The 15513-nt window shown below is 38.4% G+C and overlaps 2 protein-coding genes across 2 annotated transcripts in view; both read right to left on the bottom strand.

Moving 5' to 3' along the window:
* The window catches only part of LOC145488887 (uncharacterized), a 163806-nt gene that overhangs the window by 62265 nt on the left and 86028 nt on the right, over window positions 1-15513 (bottom strand). The gene's annotated exons all lie outside the window — the stretch shown is intronic.
* LOC145488870 (uncharacterized) lies at window positions 9263-14935 on the bottom strand. The gene is made up of 4 exons (XM_081467696.1): window positions 14618-14935; window positions 11009-11150; window positions 10257-10793; window positions 9263-9582 (listed from the first exon to the last, which is right to left on the bottom strand). Exons 1-4 carry the CDS (start codon window positions 14933-14935, stop codon window positions 9269-9271), a joined length of 1311 nt encoding a protein of 436 aa, XP_081323822.1. The 3' UTR covers window positions 9263-9268.

The following is a 15513-nucleotide window of genomic DNA, read 5'->3' as shown; positions in this document are numbered from 1 at the left end:
TTCTAAACGACACACTTCAAGTGTTCTGTGGTGTTCGACTGGAACATGAGACTCGTGCAAAGTATGAAACGTGTTCATGTTTGAATACTGAGGCATACGTGAAGTTTTAAGGTATTCTAAACGACACACTTCAAGTGTTCTGTGGTGTTGGACTGGAACACGAGACTCATGCGAAGTATGAAACGTGTTCATGTTTGAATACTGAGGCATACGTGAGGTTTTAAGGTATTCTAAACGACACACTTCAAGTGTACTGTGGTGTTCGACTGGGACACGAGACTCTCGCGAAGTATGAAACGTGTTCATGTTTGAATACTGAGGCATGCGTGAGGTTTTAGGGTATTCTCCACGACACACTTCAAGTGTTCTGTGGTGTTCGACTGGAACACGAGACTCATGCGAAGTTTGAAACGTGTTCATGTTCGAATACTGAGGCATACGTGAGGTTTTAAGGTATTCTAAAAGACACACTTCAATTCATGTCTCCTGTTCGACTGGAACACGAGACTCATGTAAAGTATGAAACGTATTCGTGATTGAATACTGACGCCAACGTGAAGTACTGAGGACCCATACCAAAGCTTGTATATCCCCCAAACTGTGTTCAAACTGCCGAGTGTAACACACTTTTAAATTCCTTTGGATTCCTAACAAAACCCACCCAAAAGAAAGAAAATTACCAGGACAATATGCATGTTATCCCAACAAAAAGTAAACAACTGCCGTTATGACATCTTCATTTCATTTCAAATAATACTTTATTAATACTGAAATAATAAAACTTATGTTACTTGTTCGTGTATGTTTATTTTCATCAAACTATGGAAGAATTTACATTGCCAAGACCCTATGTTATGAAAAAGTATAAGGAACCATCTGAGAAGCAAAACCTAAAAAAATACTATAACATTTTGTATGCATTTACTTTTTATCTAGATGCTGCTTTGTTATGAAAAAGCATAACCATCTGAGAAGCAAAGTCTTTAAAAAAAACTGTGACATTTTTTTTTGCAAACTTTATAACTAGATGCTGCTGTGTTATGAAAAGGCATAATGAAGCATTTGAGAAGCAAAGTCTAAAAAACCACTTCTATAACATTTTGCATGCACCTTTCTAACTAGATGCTGCTATATCATGAAAAAGCAGAAGGAACCATCTGAGAAGCAGTCTAAAAAACACTTACATTTTCTATGCAAACTTTAGAACTAGATGCTGCTATGTTACGAAAGAGAATTAGGGATGAATTAATGAATTGCTGTTTTGCATATTTAGAGCGGTTTTCAGTTGAGTGTCAAAAGTAATTAGACAATTACTTTGGTTTTGGTTTTGGTTTTTCTACAGTTCGAGATTAGCTGAGAAGTCTAATTGGTAAGTAATTGGTTTTGGTTTTGGTTTTGGTTTTGCGACACTCAATTGAAAACCACTCTAACATCATTATTATTTGGTTCACAATTGGAACCCTCTTAACATTACCATACACCTTTAGAGGTGTCTCACACAAAAGGGATGTAGTGCATCTGATTTAATCTGTAGACATTGTATGTAAACCCCAAATCAAATTAAAACTTATAGAGCTGGCTATCAAACTATACCAAGGACTTTCAAATAAAATGAATTGCCAAATTTTTCTGGACATTTTAGTGCTGGTGTCCAAATCATTATTATTATTATCACATTTTGAAAGCTACATGTACAAGTCAAAGTGAACTTTGTTTCTTGTTAATTTAATTTGTTTCTCAGTTTCTGGACACAAAACACTAAAAAAATTGCCTGTGTGTTGCCATATTCAATCGCAGTAAAAAGTTACAGAACATTTCCAAAACAGGATTAAAGAGTGGTGGAGTGATCATTCAAAAATCACTCTCAGAGAAAAAATATTTCAAAATAAAAATTAACAGACATGGATGATAAACTAGCTACTGTCCAAAATTTGAGGCAGACTCACTTTGACTTAGCTTTCAAAAAGTGATTTGGATGCTCGCATAGAGAAACCCTGAAAAATTTGACAATTCATTTTATTTCCAAATTCTTGGTATAGATGTAAGTGTAGATTGATAGCCAGCTTCATTGGCTTTAATTAGACATGCTAAATGGCGTGGGTGCAAGACACTCTGAAATATATAGGGTAACCTCAAGACAAAGAGCTGAAAATTCAAACCAAGACCTGAGATCAGCACTAAGTGTTGACAGGATTGATGACCAAAAAGTTTTACAGTCACATTTGGAAAGCTACACTGTAAGCACCTGGGTTTCTAGTGCATGCAAAAACATACTTAAGATGCCTTTGAGATAAGAGAGAGTTGTGTTGCACATTAATCAAGTTTACAGTGCAAACAAAGTATGAAAGGATGTGAGGGCCAGAGTTTGTGGGCTAAAAACATTAAAAACGATTCAAGCAACAATGTTCAAGGTTACAGATTATGTTTCATTTTGCACTGACAAAGGTAGGCAAGCTCTAGAAGCCTTTCATTTTTTGCTAGATATGGTGCAAACTTTTTATGCATTAATTAATCCAATCAAAATTTGAGTATCAAATTCAATATTGTTCTGAAGTTTCAGCTCTTAACCTGAAATGAGTGGCTAATAGTCACTCTGAACAAACAGAATGAACTGATTAGATAACTTCATGTAGACATGCAAACAAATTCCCCCTTAGGCTAATAACCTTAATGAGTAATAAAACTCAATTTTCAATATTTACCTTTGGAAGGAATATGGTTAGTACAGTGGAACCCTGATTTAACGAGCCTCTATATAACGAGGTCCTCAGTATAACGAATGATTTTCATGGCCCCAGTGATAGTAGACTATACGGAAAAGAACCTTGATACAAAACCCTGTTATAGTGAACATACTTTGCCAATTCCTTGGCACTTCATTATATCAAAGTTTCACTGTAGTTTGACATTACTATAGAAAATTGTCTTGGAATTTTGTAGTGGTCATCAATGAAACAGGGTTTACATGTACCTTAATATAATGTATATATAAAATAACAGATGATGAACTGATCAAATGTAGATTTGACTTGACATTTTATTACTATTTAGTTTCGTACTACACAACTTGTGTGCAGTACTCATCAGATAAAATTGCCAAATGGGAATTTACATCATTACACTGATTTGAAATACACAAAGCGACCATTGGAAATGTGATAGCTACAATAAGCAAATGCTTTTACAAAACAAAGGAAAGTTGGAAATTAGGAATAAACTCTGTTATTATTGAAATACAAGAGAAGATTTCAAATTTCAAATTTAACATTTAACATTTTTCAGGAGGAATTTGTTTGCATGTCTACATGAAGTTATCTAATCAGTTCATTCTGTTTGTTCAGAGAGGCTAACTCAGGTTTACAAATAATAAAGTACTTCTCCCAGAGGCGTAGGTTACATCGACTTGAAGCGGGGTTATATGGGGCAGCCTCCAAGTGACTTTGACAATAAACGAAAGTTCAAAGTCACTTGAAAGATTTTAAAGCAAGCTGCCCCATATAACCCCACTTCAAATCAATATAACCTATGCCTCTGGGAGAAGTACCTTTGTAAACCTGAGTTAGCCTCTGAATAAATGGAATGAACTGATAACTTCATGTAGACATGCAAACAAATGCTTCCTGAAAAATGCTAAATTTTAACTTTTAAAGCTTCCGTTGTTACACAATAGTAACAGTGTTTATCTATAATTTCCAATTTTCCTTTTTTTTGTAAAAGCGTTCACTTATTGTAGCTATCATATTTCCAACGGTTGCATGTGTATTTCAAATCAGTGTAATGATGTAAATTCACATTTGGCAATTTTATCTCATGAGTGCTGCACACAAGCTGTGTACTACGAAACTAAATAGTAATAAAATGTCAAGTCAGATCTACAGTTGCTCAGTTCGTCATCTGTTATAATCACGCTCTAGTTTACTACTGAGCACTCTGAAAACAGATATGCAAATCACCTTGTTTATATATAAAATATATAGAGACTGACTAGTGAAATGCCAAAATTTACTTGCCAATATAAGTTTTCAAAAGCTCTTACAAAAATAAATCTTAAAAAGTCTCCATGGCCCCCTAAATAGTCATTAATACATACATGTATCTTGTAAGTCAGGGTTCTTCCTCACAGGCTTTCCTTTTTTTCTTCAAATAAGGAGGCCAGGGATTATACATACATGTAAGGCATTACCAATTTTACTTCATCCTATGATTAAAATACAATACGCATAAAAGGTTAGTTAAGTTTATGTGTAAATCCACACTGGGAAACCTCAAATCAAGCTTGCAGTACTAAGGAAAATATCATAATATCAATCAGTAAATTTTACACAGTAGTTTGATTTAATAGTTTAATTCACCATCATTCCCATTGCTGTCCCTCTTGAAATCAAGGTTACATTTACTTTCAGTGTATAACTTCTGCTTGATAAAGAAACATTTACAACCAGAGGCAATTCCATACATCTTAAGCAAACATTACAACTGGACTTTACCCTGAAAACTTAAGCTTAACTTACTCGTACGTACAAGACAACCCGGGAAGACAACAATGGCTTACGTTTTACCTGTTGTTGTTGACTTGTACCTCCGTATGTATCGATCTTTTCACCAGCTGTATGCCACCAAAAACTGCTTGAAATTGTGCACAGAGAAGAAGTGAAGGTAAACTGAATTTTGTCCGCCAAAGTAGAGTTGCTAAACAGTGAAAAAGGACCAAGAGATCGGTGCAAGCTTCAACATTTCACACCTTTCAAAAAGGACGCCAAAAACATGGCGCGAGAACCGAGAGAACCTGCTATCTAATGTGGAAAACCGCTGATCCGTGCTTGTTGAAGGTCGGACACTCAGAATGCTGATGTAAGTCGTTTCTCTCATTTCGTTACAAGTCGTTTCGAAACACATTTAAGGTCAATTTCGTTTCAAAAGTAACCTCGAGGAAAAAATCTGATTAAGGTGTTTTCTGTAATAAATTTTGTGATTTCTTGTTCAAGCGTAATGCAATGTTGATACGATGGCAGGGAGTCGACCGAGGAAGCTATTGGGCCGTTATTTAGGAGTTTCGTTGCCCTGCGGGCTCCGGAGTTAAACTCATCCCACAGAGAAAAGATATTTGTCTGAAGGTCTCGGGACTTTCTCCACTGAATATACCAAAACTTCTCCGAAACGAACTTGATTCCTCTTACTAACCAAACTTTGCGCAGCTTTACGTGTCTCTAGTCAGTTTAACTTTGCGGAACTTTACGTGTCCCGTAGTGTCCAATTTGTGGTTTCGTGCTGTGTTAACCACTTCAGACGAGACGAGTCACACAAAGAGAAATCGCTTTGTAGTGATTATCCCGAAAACGTCGGTCAAAACCGAATGAGTGGAATTCGAAGTTACAACAAAGCGTGTAAATTTCTTGACTCAAGCAAAACACATGCGCTGCGCCGACAACATAAACCAAAAAAGTACAATTGTTCTGGTCAACGAACGAATACACGGTCGTGCTCCTGCGTATGCCCATATTCGATAAGAATTTTCCAGGTCCACGTCACAGTTGTACACGCCATGAGTACTCTAGAATTCTATAGCTTTAATTTGGCGTCAAGATCACGTATTCGAGGATAAACGTATACACGCGCAGATCGCATATACTTTGAACTCATAGTCTAAATTTTGCTTCCAGGAGAATGCTATGCACCCGAACTGTTACCTTCTTTTATAAAGTTCTTTTTACAAAGGGTTCGCCATCATACTCTAGGATTACGACAGATGTGTGGTATACTTAAATGAAAATCCTCGAACGATTATGAACGGAGCGTATTCCACCATATTCGACACGAATATTCCAGGTGTACGTCACGTGTTGTGTGCGGCTTGAATACTCTAGGATTCTATTGCGTCGCAGTCACATATTCGAGTCTAGAATACTCTAGAATATTTTGGCTTTCACGCAGTGATAATAATAATGACAAAATTAGTTTAGAACAAATATTTGAGTGTCATTGCGAGAAATGTCAGGGGAAGAGTCCACCCGGCCTGAATCATTGAACAATTTTAGCCTCACATTATCAAATGTCTTGGTCCATCCCCTATATACATCCCCTGAGGTGCGCCCTTGTCTTCCCAACTGTGCACCGTACTATATCGTTGGAAGATTTCTCGCATCATGGTTCTCTAGAATGGGCAGTAAGGCTTAATCAATTTCAACCTAACGTCGAAAAGAGGCTCACGTTGAAAACGTATCAATGAGCAAGGATATAAAGCATGGAAGATGGGAGATAATTGTCATTTACTGCCGAAGGATCATGAAAACGACCGCGCTGCAGCAATGACCAAGACGAAGAAGAATAAGAAGGAGAAGAATTTTCGTTTACGTTCCAGCACACCACTTTAAAAGAATTTTTTCCTCTGAAATTGTTTGAAGAATGGATGCTTTGTAAGGTTAAAATAAGCGATATCGCAAACAGCTCACTAAGCTTGGCGGAAACAAAGTTTTACGAAGTATGCCTCGCGCCGCCATGTTTGTTGTGGGTTTTGCAAAACTTTAAATCCCGCGCGCTATCTCGCGACTCCTCAGGTGATCGCGTGATGCCTCGCGCTGAGGTGCCTGTTAGAGGCCAAGTTTCCCACGGAAAACCACCTTAAGTTAAAATTATGCTTGACACAGACAATATTGCACACATATCTTATTAACCATGCAATCGCGAAGGTCGCACTGGGGGCATATCGGCCCGAGGTCTTGACAGCTGAAAGGACTCAGTGCAGCGTCCGTACCAGGGGCCGATCTTTTTCCCTGTGCGGTCCCGAGCAAACCTCGTTAATAAAAAGATTTATTGCACGATTGAATGTTCTGAAAAAAAAAACAAACAAACAAACAAAAAACCAACGTTCAAGGACTAATTCTACTAATTTTGAGCGAGATCCAATGAGCGCTTACTAAGGTCTGACGCTTATTTGGATGAAAAAGAATCTTTTACACGCAATTTAATTCTTTTACAAAAGTAGGCCATAAAACTACAAGCAAACCAAACAAGTGGGATCATTCTGTCGGGACAGTGCTCGGTCCAATACTTGGAAAATATTGGACCGACAACAGAGCAATCTGATTGGTTCATTTTCGTTATTAGCCCTCTGGAGTAACTAAGTTCACGTGCAATAATTATACATTTTTATCGTCTAATAGTCGCACAGAAATTTCTAAAAGTGACGGAGGCAAACAAATGACTGGATAACTTTTTTATTGATATAAATGGCCGCACACATCAGTTTCCAGTGCTAGTTATGATAATGTTAGAATTTAAATCATACCGTTTACACCAACTAAATTATGATATGAGTAGCAAGACTACATTTTAAACATTTAAAATTATTGAGTCAACTGAAAGCCTCAATTATACTCAAGGTTTAACACAAGCTGCACTTTGGGACCAAAGCATGCTAAAAGTAACGTAAATCCTTTAAGTCCCGTCCACACTACGTTGGAGGAATTTGTAAACGCATCTTTATTTTCACACAAGTCCAACTTTTCGAAAACGCTCTTCTATCCGGAGGAATTTGAAAACGCCGGCTTTTCGTTTTCGTGCCGATGGGAAACATTTTGAAAACGGGGCTTTTCGGAAACGATGACGTCACAATAATCATGTCATTCCGCTGTTCGAGTTTTCCTCAAACACAAATCCAAAATGACTGGTGATTGATATGTTTTCTTTAATTCCTCCGGCGTTGCCTGGTCAAAAATCATTTGCTGCGTTTTCAGAGTGAAACCTCCGTTTCCAAACTACTCCCGAACGGGCCCTAATAAACATATGATAAAGAATGTTCAAACTAAGATGACACTGACATACTGCCGCCTTTCCATAAAGCTCTGTGCTGGTTTGTTCAAACAAAGACTTGGCCAGAATTTTGTTTCTTTTCATTGGAATTCTGTGATTATCCGCTTGTCCCCGTCAGTTTTTAATCACGTTATATTAGCGGTGAAAAAACATCACATTTATCCCAAAGAATTCAAAACTCCTGGACTTTTGAACGAGGTCCGTGACCTTCTTGACATGGCCAGTCTGGGAAAAACCAAAATAACTTCATGCTGACGAAGAACACGAGCAGTTGCTTGTTCCTAACTGATTGGATTGAAAAGTTTGAAAAACCAACACAAAGTTGACAAAATATCAGGTCAAAAATGACACAATTCCACTAAAAAAATGCCAAGAGGCAACTCATGCTACAAAGGAGTAAATTTAGCAATATACAAGCTGAACCTAAACCTATTTGCCATTCATTTAAAAAGCTCACTGAATCAAGGCCAGTCGACATAGGTAGAAAGTCTATATAGCGAAGACATCGGTTACGTCACCTATTGTTATCGTTGGACAGTTAGACGGTCGACCACCTTCCACGAGAGAACTAAGGAGAGTCTTGGGGCTCCAATAGCTTTTACTCTCCATGCACAAATTCTAGTTACCATACTGCTGACAGTGTGACTGACTAACCTAATGTATATACAAGCACGAAGCGTTCCAGCTAAATGTCGGCATACATGTTTGGGTTTACTGACCGTGCGAACTAAAGAGACCTCCCTGGCTTAGCTTAGACAAGAAACCGCACACACCAACGAGACGAATAGCAATACTTGATGAAGGGCCACTGAAAAGAATGGGATAGATCCTCCGTAAAATCGAACCATGACGTATACTTTCGTGGAGGTCTCAACCAAGGTCAGCAAGACTGCCGAAAACGGCTATATGTCGTGAGTACAATTCTTAAGAACTAGAAAACTTGACAAAACCAACAACAAAACTAAGTTCAAGGAATAATATCTGTGGGAGGACCACACCAGACATATCGTAAACTACCGCTGCTTATATGCCATGGGCTGATAACTTCGTAAGAGTTTTGGATGGCCTTATAAACGGAGGGGCTTATATCCGGGAGGGCTTTTAAGCTCAATGAAAAAAAAAACAGTTTTGCAAATGCGTTTTTTTATACTCATTTCACTCTAAACTTAAAATGGGGCTTATATCCGGGGGGGGGGGGCTCTTTTAATAGTAGTAGAATTTTGCTCACAGGTGCATGGGTCTGTAACCGGAGGGGCTTATACGGGGGAAGGCTCATAAGCGGCAGTTTACAATACTTAAAAAGAAAAAAGTTAAAAAGTTAAGCAACGAAAAAATTTAGCTTCTCAGTATTATTAAATTGCTAACCACGAGACCATTAGCTGATGTAGCAAAGACTTCTTTTTAGTTTCATTTCCTGGAATTAGTAATAATAAAAACAGCGTTTGAGGGTTTACGTTTTCTACGGTAACGTAATGATCACCTTGCCATGACCAGCTGTATTGTAACAGCAATCACTTTGCTGATCTTTTCCAACATTGTAGGAACCTCCCCCTCCTCCACAGGAATCATCTTCATTATTCCCACTGCTCCCCCCTGAGTATCCTCCACCACCACCTCCACCCCTACCACCGCCCCCACCCCCTCCAAAACCACCGTTTGCATGGCCATCCCAAGATTGTCCACCTGCCCCTCCCTGAAGAAATCCTTTACCCCATTCTCCGTCCTGTTCCACGGTACCATTTCTTCCACTGGAGTAAAAACCGCCGCCGCCACCTGAAAAACAAAAGTCACTTGACTGATTGTTTTAAATATATTTAACGATTCTAGATTTAGCAGTGTCAGGCAATGGGAGTTTTCTGAATGCATATATCCTCACTTGCTTACCTTTCATATGAACAAGATTTTTACCTGACCGTATTTACAGCGTTTTTCAATAACACGAAAATACTGGGGTTCAAACTTCGCCTCCTGACAGTTGTGTCTCTTGTTTCCGTCAGTTTGGCGGCTTCCGAAGTCTGAGAAGTACATTTCGAACGCGAACGTTCTCTCTTTTGACATGCAGAGCAAGCCAGGTTTCTTCTTTTTTAAGATAATTCTTTTTGTCCTCCAGTTTTCTCGGCCAACATTGCAGAATTATAAACGTTACTGATTTTGTGGAATCTATTTTGGATAACTTGGTTATCTGCGTGCATTGTCTTGCAAACATTACAACACCGGGAATAAAATGGAGATTTTAACTTTGGTGAAGTAAAAATATTCAAAGCAATGAGGCCATCCCCGAGTCTGCCTCTCTCTCAAAACACGTCTTCGTGCGTAACCATTCATATGAAAATGAGTTTGTCCTCAGGTTCGTCCTCATTTTGCAAATCAAACCCATTTTCATAAAAAAGATTTTGCACGAAGACTCGTTTTGAAACAGAGGCGCCAGGTAACTCGGTCACTCTCACCTGACAGCTTATCATCTCCAGTCTCTGCACCGTTTCCATTGCTGCCTCCTGACCATGATTTGTACCCATGATTCCCTGACATGTTCGTGCTGGCATCACATCCCTCGTGTCTCGATGTTACAGCTCTGAGGCCTCCACCTCCTCCAGCCACTATTAAAGACGTATTGCTTCCTCTTACTACAAATGTTCCTCCACCACCTCCACCAGCTCCACCAACTCCAGAACTCCGGTCGTTGTGTCTTATTCCTCCCTCTTGACCAACCAGAATTTGAATTATTTCTCCTTGCGAGAGGTTGAAGGTTCCAACCATTCTTGCACCTCTTCCTCTGTATTGTGAACTGTTCTGGTAGTTATCATGGCCCCCTGCTGCTCCTACTGCTTCTATTCTGTATTGACCAGTGTACGGCACAGTCCACCGTTGAATACCGTCGGACAGTGTAATTTGACCGTCATGATCCTGACCTGTGTAGTTACTACCGAGTGACTTTGGACCATCTTTTCCACTCGCTCCGAGACTTGTAAAGGTAGCATCGAAGCCTGAATAAGCGGGAAAGAATAACCGTGAGTCCAAAATTCAACAATCGAACAACGTTTGTGCCTAAACCTATCCAAGAAGGTAACGGGTGGTGCTAAATTTTATCTTGCAAAACGAAAAGACAGATGAACCTTGCAAAAAGTTAAACAAGAATTTAGAGCGTATTTCGCGCCTGGTGCAGATTTCACACATTTTTAGCTGTCTTTTTGTAAAATACCTTGCATACATCCATAGAGCTCCACTCTCATTGATACGTAGCCATGCTTAGCCAATGGTCGAAAACGAATATACCGAGCTGTGATTGGTGGGTTAAGTGCATGATATACAACTGTGTCCTTGTCTGTGTTTCCTTCAAATTCCTGAGTAAGTAAGACAATGAAATGTTAGACATTAATTTATTTGCTCAATAATTCAGTGATACCTTGTTAATCCGGTCATCAACGGACCACAAAAATCTGGTTGAATTAACGGGGGGCCTTATTAAAGGGGTTCTGAGTTTTTCTTCGGACCACAATAAATGGCTGTAATAACAAGGTGGCCATATCAACAGGATGGTGCGTGGGCGTAAGGCGGGGTTTCACTGTATCAGGAACGACAAATTACTTCTTAATTTTGGCGCAAAATTTCAACGTTAATCAAAAACTCACGATTGTAAGCGTAATTTGTCACCCATGATATTAAAAGGTAGTCAAAAGGTATACTCTGATTTCTCTTGCGCTGTGTCAAAATTCTAATACTTTCCCACGTCTAAAGCCTCGGAAATTATTAGAATCGTGACAAAACGCGCGTGAAATCATTTCATATAAAAATAAATTAAGTGAAATGTTTCAATTCTTCGGTTAACACTTGCCAGGTTTTATGTTCATTTATTTATATTAATAAACAGAAGTGAAATGGAAGGGCTATTTTCTGTGATTTTGTTACACATAAAATGTTTATGAAAATGACTGAATCGCTGAAAACTGTAATCATAATTTCACTCGTCAGGTGATACAGTCTTTTTATTGGAGATTAAGAACATTAAGATATCGAGCAGCAGTTATGTCATGAACAGTTTAATCATATTCTCTGAGAGTTTCGCTCAGTTACAAGCTGTAAATTTCATATTTCTTAGGGAAAAAAATATAATATTCCAATAGCGCTCAGTATTCCTCTTAAGCCTCCTCCAATATTTGCCGCTAATGTTTCAGTTTAGTTTCGTCGTTTTCCTTCTGATAATTTCATTTATACAGTTTTCGGCAATTCAGTCATTTTCATAAACATTTTATGTGTAACAAAATCACATAAAATAGCTCTTTCATTTCACTTCTGTTTATTAATATAAATAAATGAACATAAAACCTGGCAAGTGTCAACCGAAGAATTGAAACATTTCACTTAATTTAAGCTATTTTTACTTTAGAAGAAACAAAACACAAACCGCGGTGATAAACATGGAACCAAAACGCATGTTAAACAAAGTTAATTTCCTTGACGTTTCGTATGTACAACATACATCTTCAGAAGTGACCGTTAACTAGATTACAATCGAAATTTAAACGCGAAGGGAAAGAAAAAGACTGGTATCTAATAATATGTAACAAGACTAATAGTTATTAGTATATTCTCAGCTCCGACTATTGCATTTCTAGCTCTCTGATTGGCTCAAAAACTCCGACTATGAGCCATTAGTCGGAGTTTTACCTTATATGGAAAACAGTGCGCCAAGTTTAAAAATTTTCCGCTCTGTAAAATTGTTGAAATAAAAATCGGCGGCAAAAACCCGATTAAGAATATACTAAAACAATTATTCCATTCGACCTTGTTGGATATGAAGTGATCATAACCAACTCGCGCTACGCGCTCGTTGGTTATTTATCACTTCATATCCAACGCGGTTTCATGGAATAATTGTTAAATAACAAACAGATGTGTGAAAAAAAAAAAAATTACCATAATAATAATAATAACAATACAAAATTCTAGTAAAGAAAAAGTATTTCACTGCCAACGTTTTCATTCAAGGCTGGCTTTAAATCACGAATTAACAATGTTTCCTTCATTTTACAATGTGGTATCATTGATGAAGTTACGCTTCAGAGGATAATGCCTTCTGGTTCTACTCCTGGTGTCCTCTATGGTCTTCCGAAAGTTCATAAATCTGGCTGCCCTTTTCGTCCAATTGTTTCGTCTATTAACACTTATAATTACAATCTTGCCTCTTATTTGGTGCGTGTACTTCAACCTATCTCCACCAACCAGTTTACAGTGAAGGACTCTTTTAGTTTTGCTGAATGGGCCAAGATGTACAACCACAACAACGAGTTTATGTGTTCTTTTGATGTTAGTTCATTGTTCACCAACGTTCCACTTGAAGAGACAATGCAAATCTGTCTCGACAAATTATATGCCTTATCTGATCCACCCAAGTTACCTCGCCCTGTTTTAAGGGATTTGCTTGTTTTTGCCACTAAGAAAAGCCATTTTGTGTTTGACGGCCAGTTTTTTGATCAAATTGATGGTGTTGCCATGGGCTCCGCTTTGGGTCCTGTATTGGCCAATATTTTTATGTGTCATTTTGAGGAGAAGTGGGTGATGAATAACAGTGCTGGTCCTACCATTTGGTTCAGATACGTTGACGACACCTTCACCTTATTTGACAATAAGGACGCTGCTGTTAAATTTCTCTCTTATCTCAACGACCGACATGTCAACATCAAATTTACCATTGAATTTGAACAGGATCACGAACTTCCATTCCTTGATGTTCTTGTCAAACGCCATAACAATTCATTCTCAACATCCATTTACCGTAAGAAAACTTTCACTGGCCTTTACACGAAATGGGACTCCTTCACACCTCGCAAGTACAAGATAAACCTCATCCGCACCCTTACTTATCGTTGTCTTCGCATCTGTTCATCGTCTTCATCGTTACAGTCTGCCTTGGATGATCTCAGGAAACTATTGTCACGCAATGGTTATCCCCGTGGTATCATCACGTACAACATGAACGATGTAGTGAATAGACATCAAAACAAACCTAAAGACCCTATAACTACAGTTCCCAAGAGAGAAATCTTCATTGTTTTACCATTTTTAGGGTTCCAAAGTAAAGTAATTACCCAGCAAATTAAATCTTGTATCTATAAGTTTTATGGTTGTTTTAACGTTAAAATAATTTTCCGAAACACCCGCCGAATCAAATCTTTTTTCCCGTACAAGGACAGGTTCAGCCATTCTCAGATGTCTAAGGTGGTTTACAAGGCAAGCTGCTGGGACTGTGATGATTTTTATATAGGAAAAACAAAGCGTCGACTACACGACAGAAAAACTGAATATTTTAAGGCCCTTGCTAAAAGCGGTCACACCTCAGCCATTGCGGATCACGTTACTTCCACGGGTCATAATATTAAATGGGACAATTTTGATATCTTAGCAACTGGTAGTTCAGATATACATTGTAAAATTAAGGAAACATTGTTAATTCGTGATTTAAAGTCAGCCTTGAATGAAAACGTTGGCAGTGAAATACTTTTTCTTTACTAGCATTTTGTATTGTTATTATTATTATGGTAATTTTTTTTTTTTTTTCACTCATCTGTTTGTTATTAACTATTAGTCTTGTTACATATTATTAGATACCAGTCTTTTTCTTTCTCTTCGCGTTTAAATTTCGATTGTAATCTAGTTAACGGTCACTTCTGAAGATGTATGTTGTACATACGAAACGTCAAGGAAATTAACTTTGTTTAACATGCGTTTTGGTTCCATGTTTATCACCGCGGTTTGTGTTTCGTTTCTTCTAAAGCTACGATGGCCAAGGAAAAAGAGTTTTTATTTTTACTTTATCTGTGGCTTGTCCCAGTTCCTTGTAGTAGTGGATTGCCTCTCCATTGTCACTGTACTGCAGTTTGTACTTAGTTACCCACTGTGAAAAATCCGGGGAATTCCTTCCTTGGGTTCCTACTCGTGTCACTTTAGTGTACTGAACTCCCAGATCAACCTGCAGCCACGGATTTTCATCTCTTGAATCAGCGACCCAAGCTCCTGCTGCCGTGTTCGGAATTTCTTGGAATTTTAGCCTTGCGTTCGAGGCAGCATGTACAGCATCTACTTCCGATGAGGCGTTAATCTGTGCGTCAGTGATTGCTCTGCTTTGCATACCGAGAGCATCTTGACATTCTGAGGGTTTTAAGAAAAACTACAAAGTTTAGTACGAGAGCCTTTAAGACTAACTAACAGAATTAAACCGTTTTTTTCTTTTGTCTCCCAGAGTTTGCTATCAGTTACAGTGATACGGTCACCAGCGGGCCGTGGAAATTTGGCCGTATTAACGGGGTTGCCGTATTAGTGGGGGGTAGGATCAAATTTCATGACTGGTCTAACTTGAGTGACTCTTAACAGATATATCACAGTTGCACTTCTAAACAACGGTTCTTTAATAAGCAACCGGAATGCAGATATAACTTTTAAAAATTGAAACTTGAATAGCTAAATGCACTATTAATAATATTGAAGATGGACATAACTGGTTTGAGTGGCCGAAAAAACGGGATTTGTAAGGGATCACACAGGCTGGGATTTCAGAATGTGGCCGTTTGCCGTATTAACGGGGTGGCCGCATTAACAGGCTTTTCGTATTAGACAATATATGGGTGTTTCGCCGGGACAAGACCAAAGTGACCGTATAATAACGAGATGACCGTTTAACGAGGTGACTGTAAGGCGGGGTTCCACTTT

Source organism: Orbicella franksi, chromosome 6, assembly GCF_964199315.1.
Source record: "Orbicella franksi chromosome 6, jaOrbFran1.1, whole genome shotgun sequence".
NCBI classification, from domain to species: domain Eukaryota; kingdom Metazoa; phylum Cnidaria; class Anthozoa; order Scleractinia; family Merulinidae; genus Orbicella; species Orbicella franksi.
This window is presented reverse-complemented; position numbering and strand designations above follow the sequence as displayed.

Coding starts and splice junctions, on each gene's coding strand:
- LOC145488870 (XM_081467696.1), bottom strand. CDS start 14,935: ATGCAAAGCAGAGCAATCACTGACGCACAGATTAACGCCTCATCGGAA. Junction 11,151..14,617: donor TGGGACAAGCCACAGATAAA/GTAAAAATAAAA, acceptor TTACTTACTCAG/GAATTTGAAGGAAACACAGA. Junction 9,583..10,256: donor TGGAGATGATAAGCTGTCAG/GTGAGAGTGACC, acceptor TTTGTTTTTCAG/GTGGCGGCGGCGGTTTTTAC.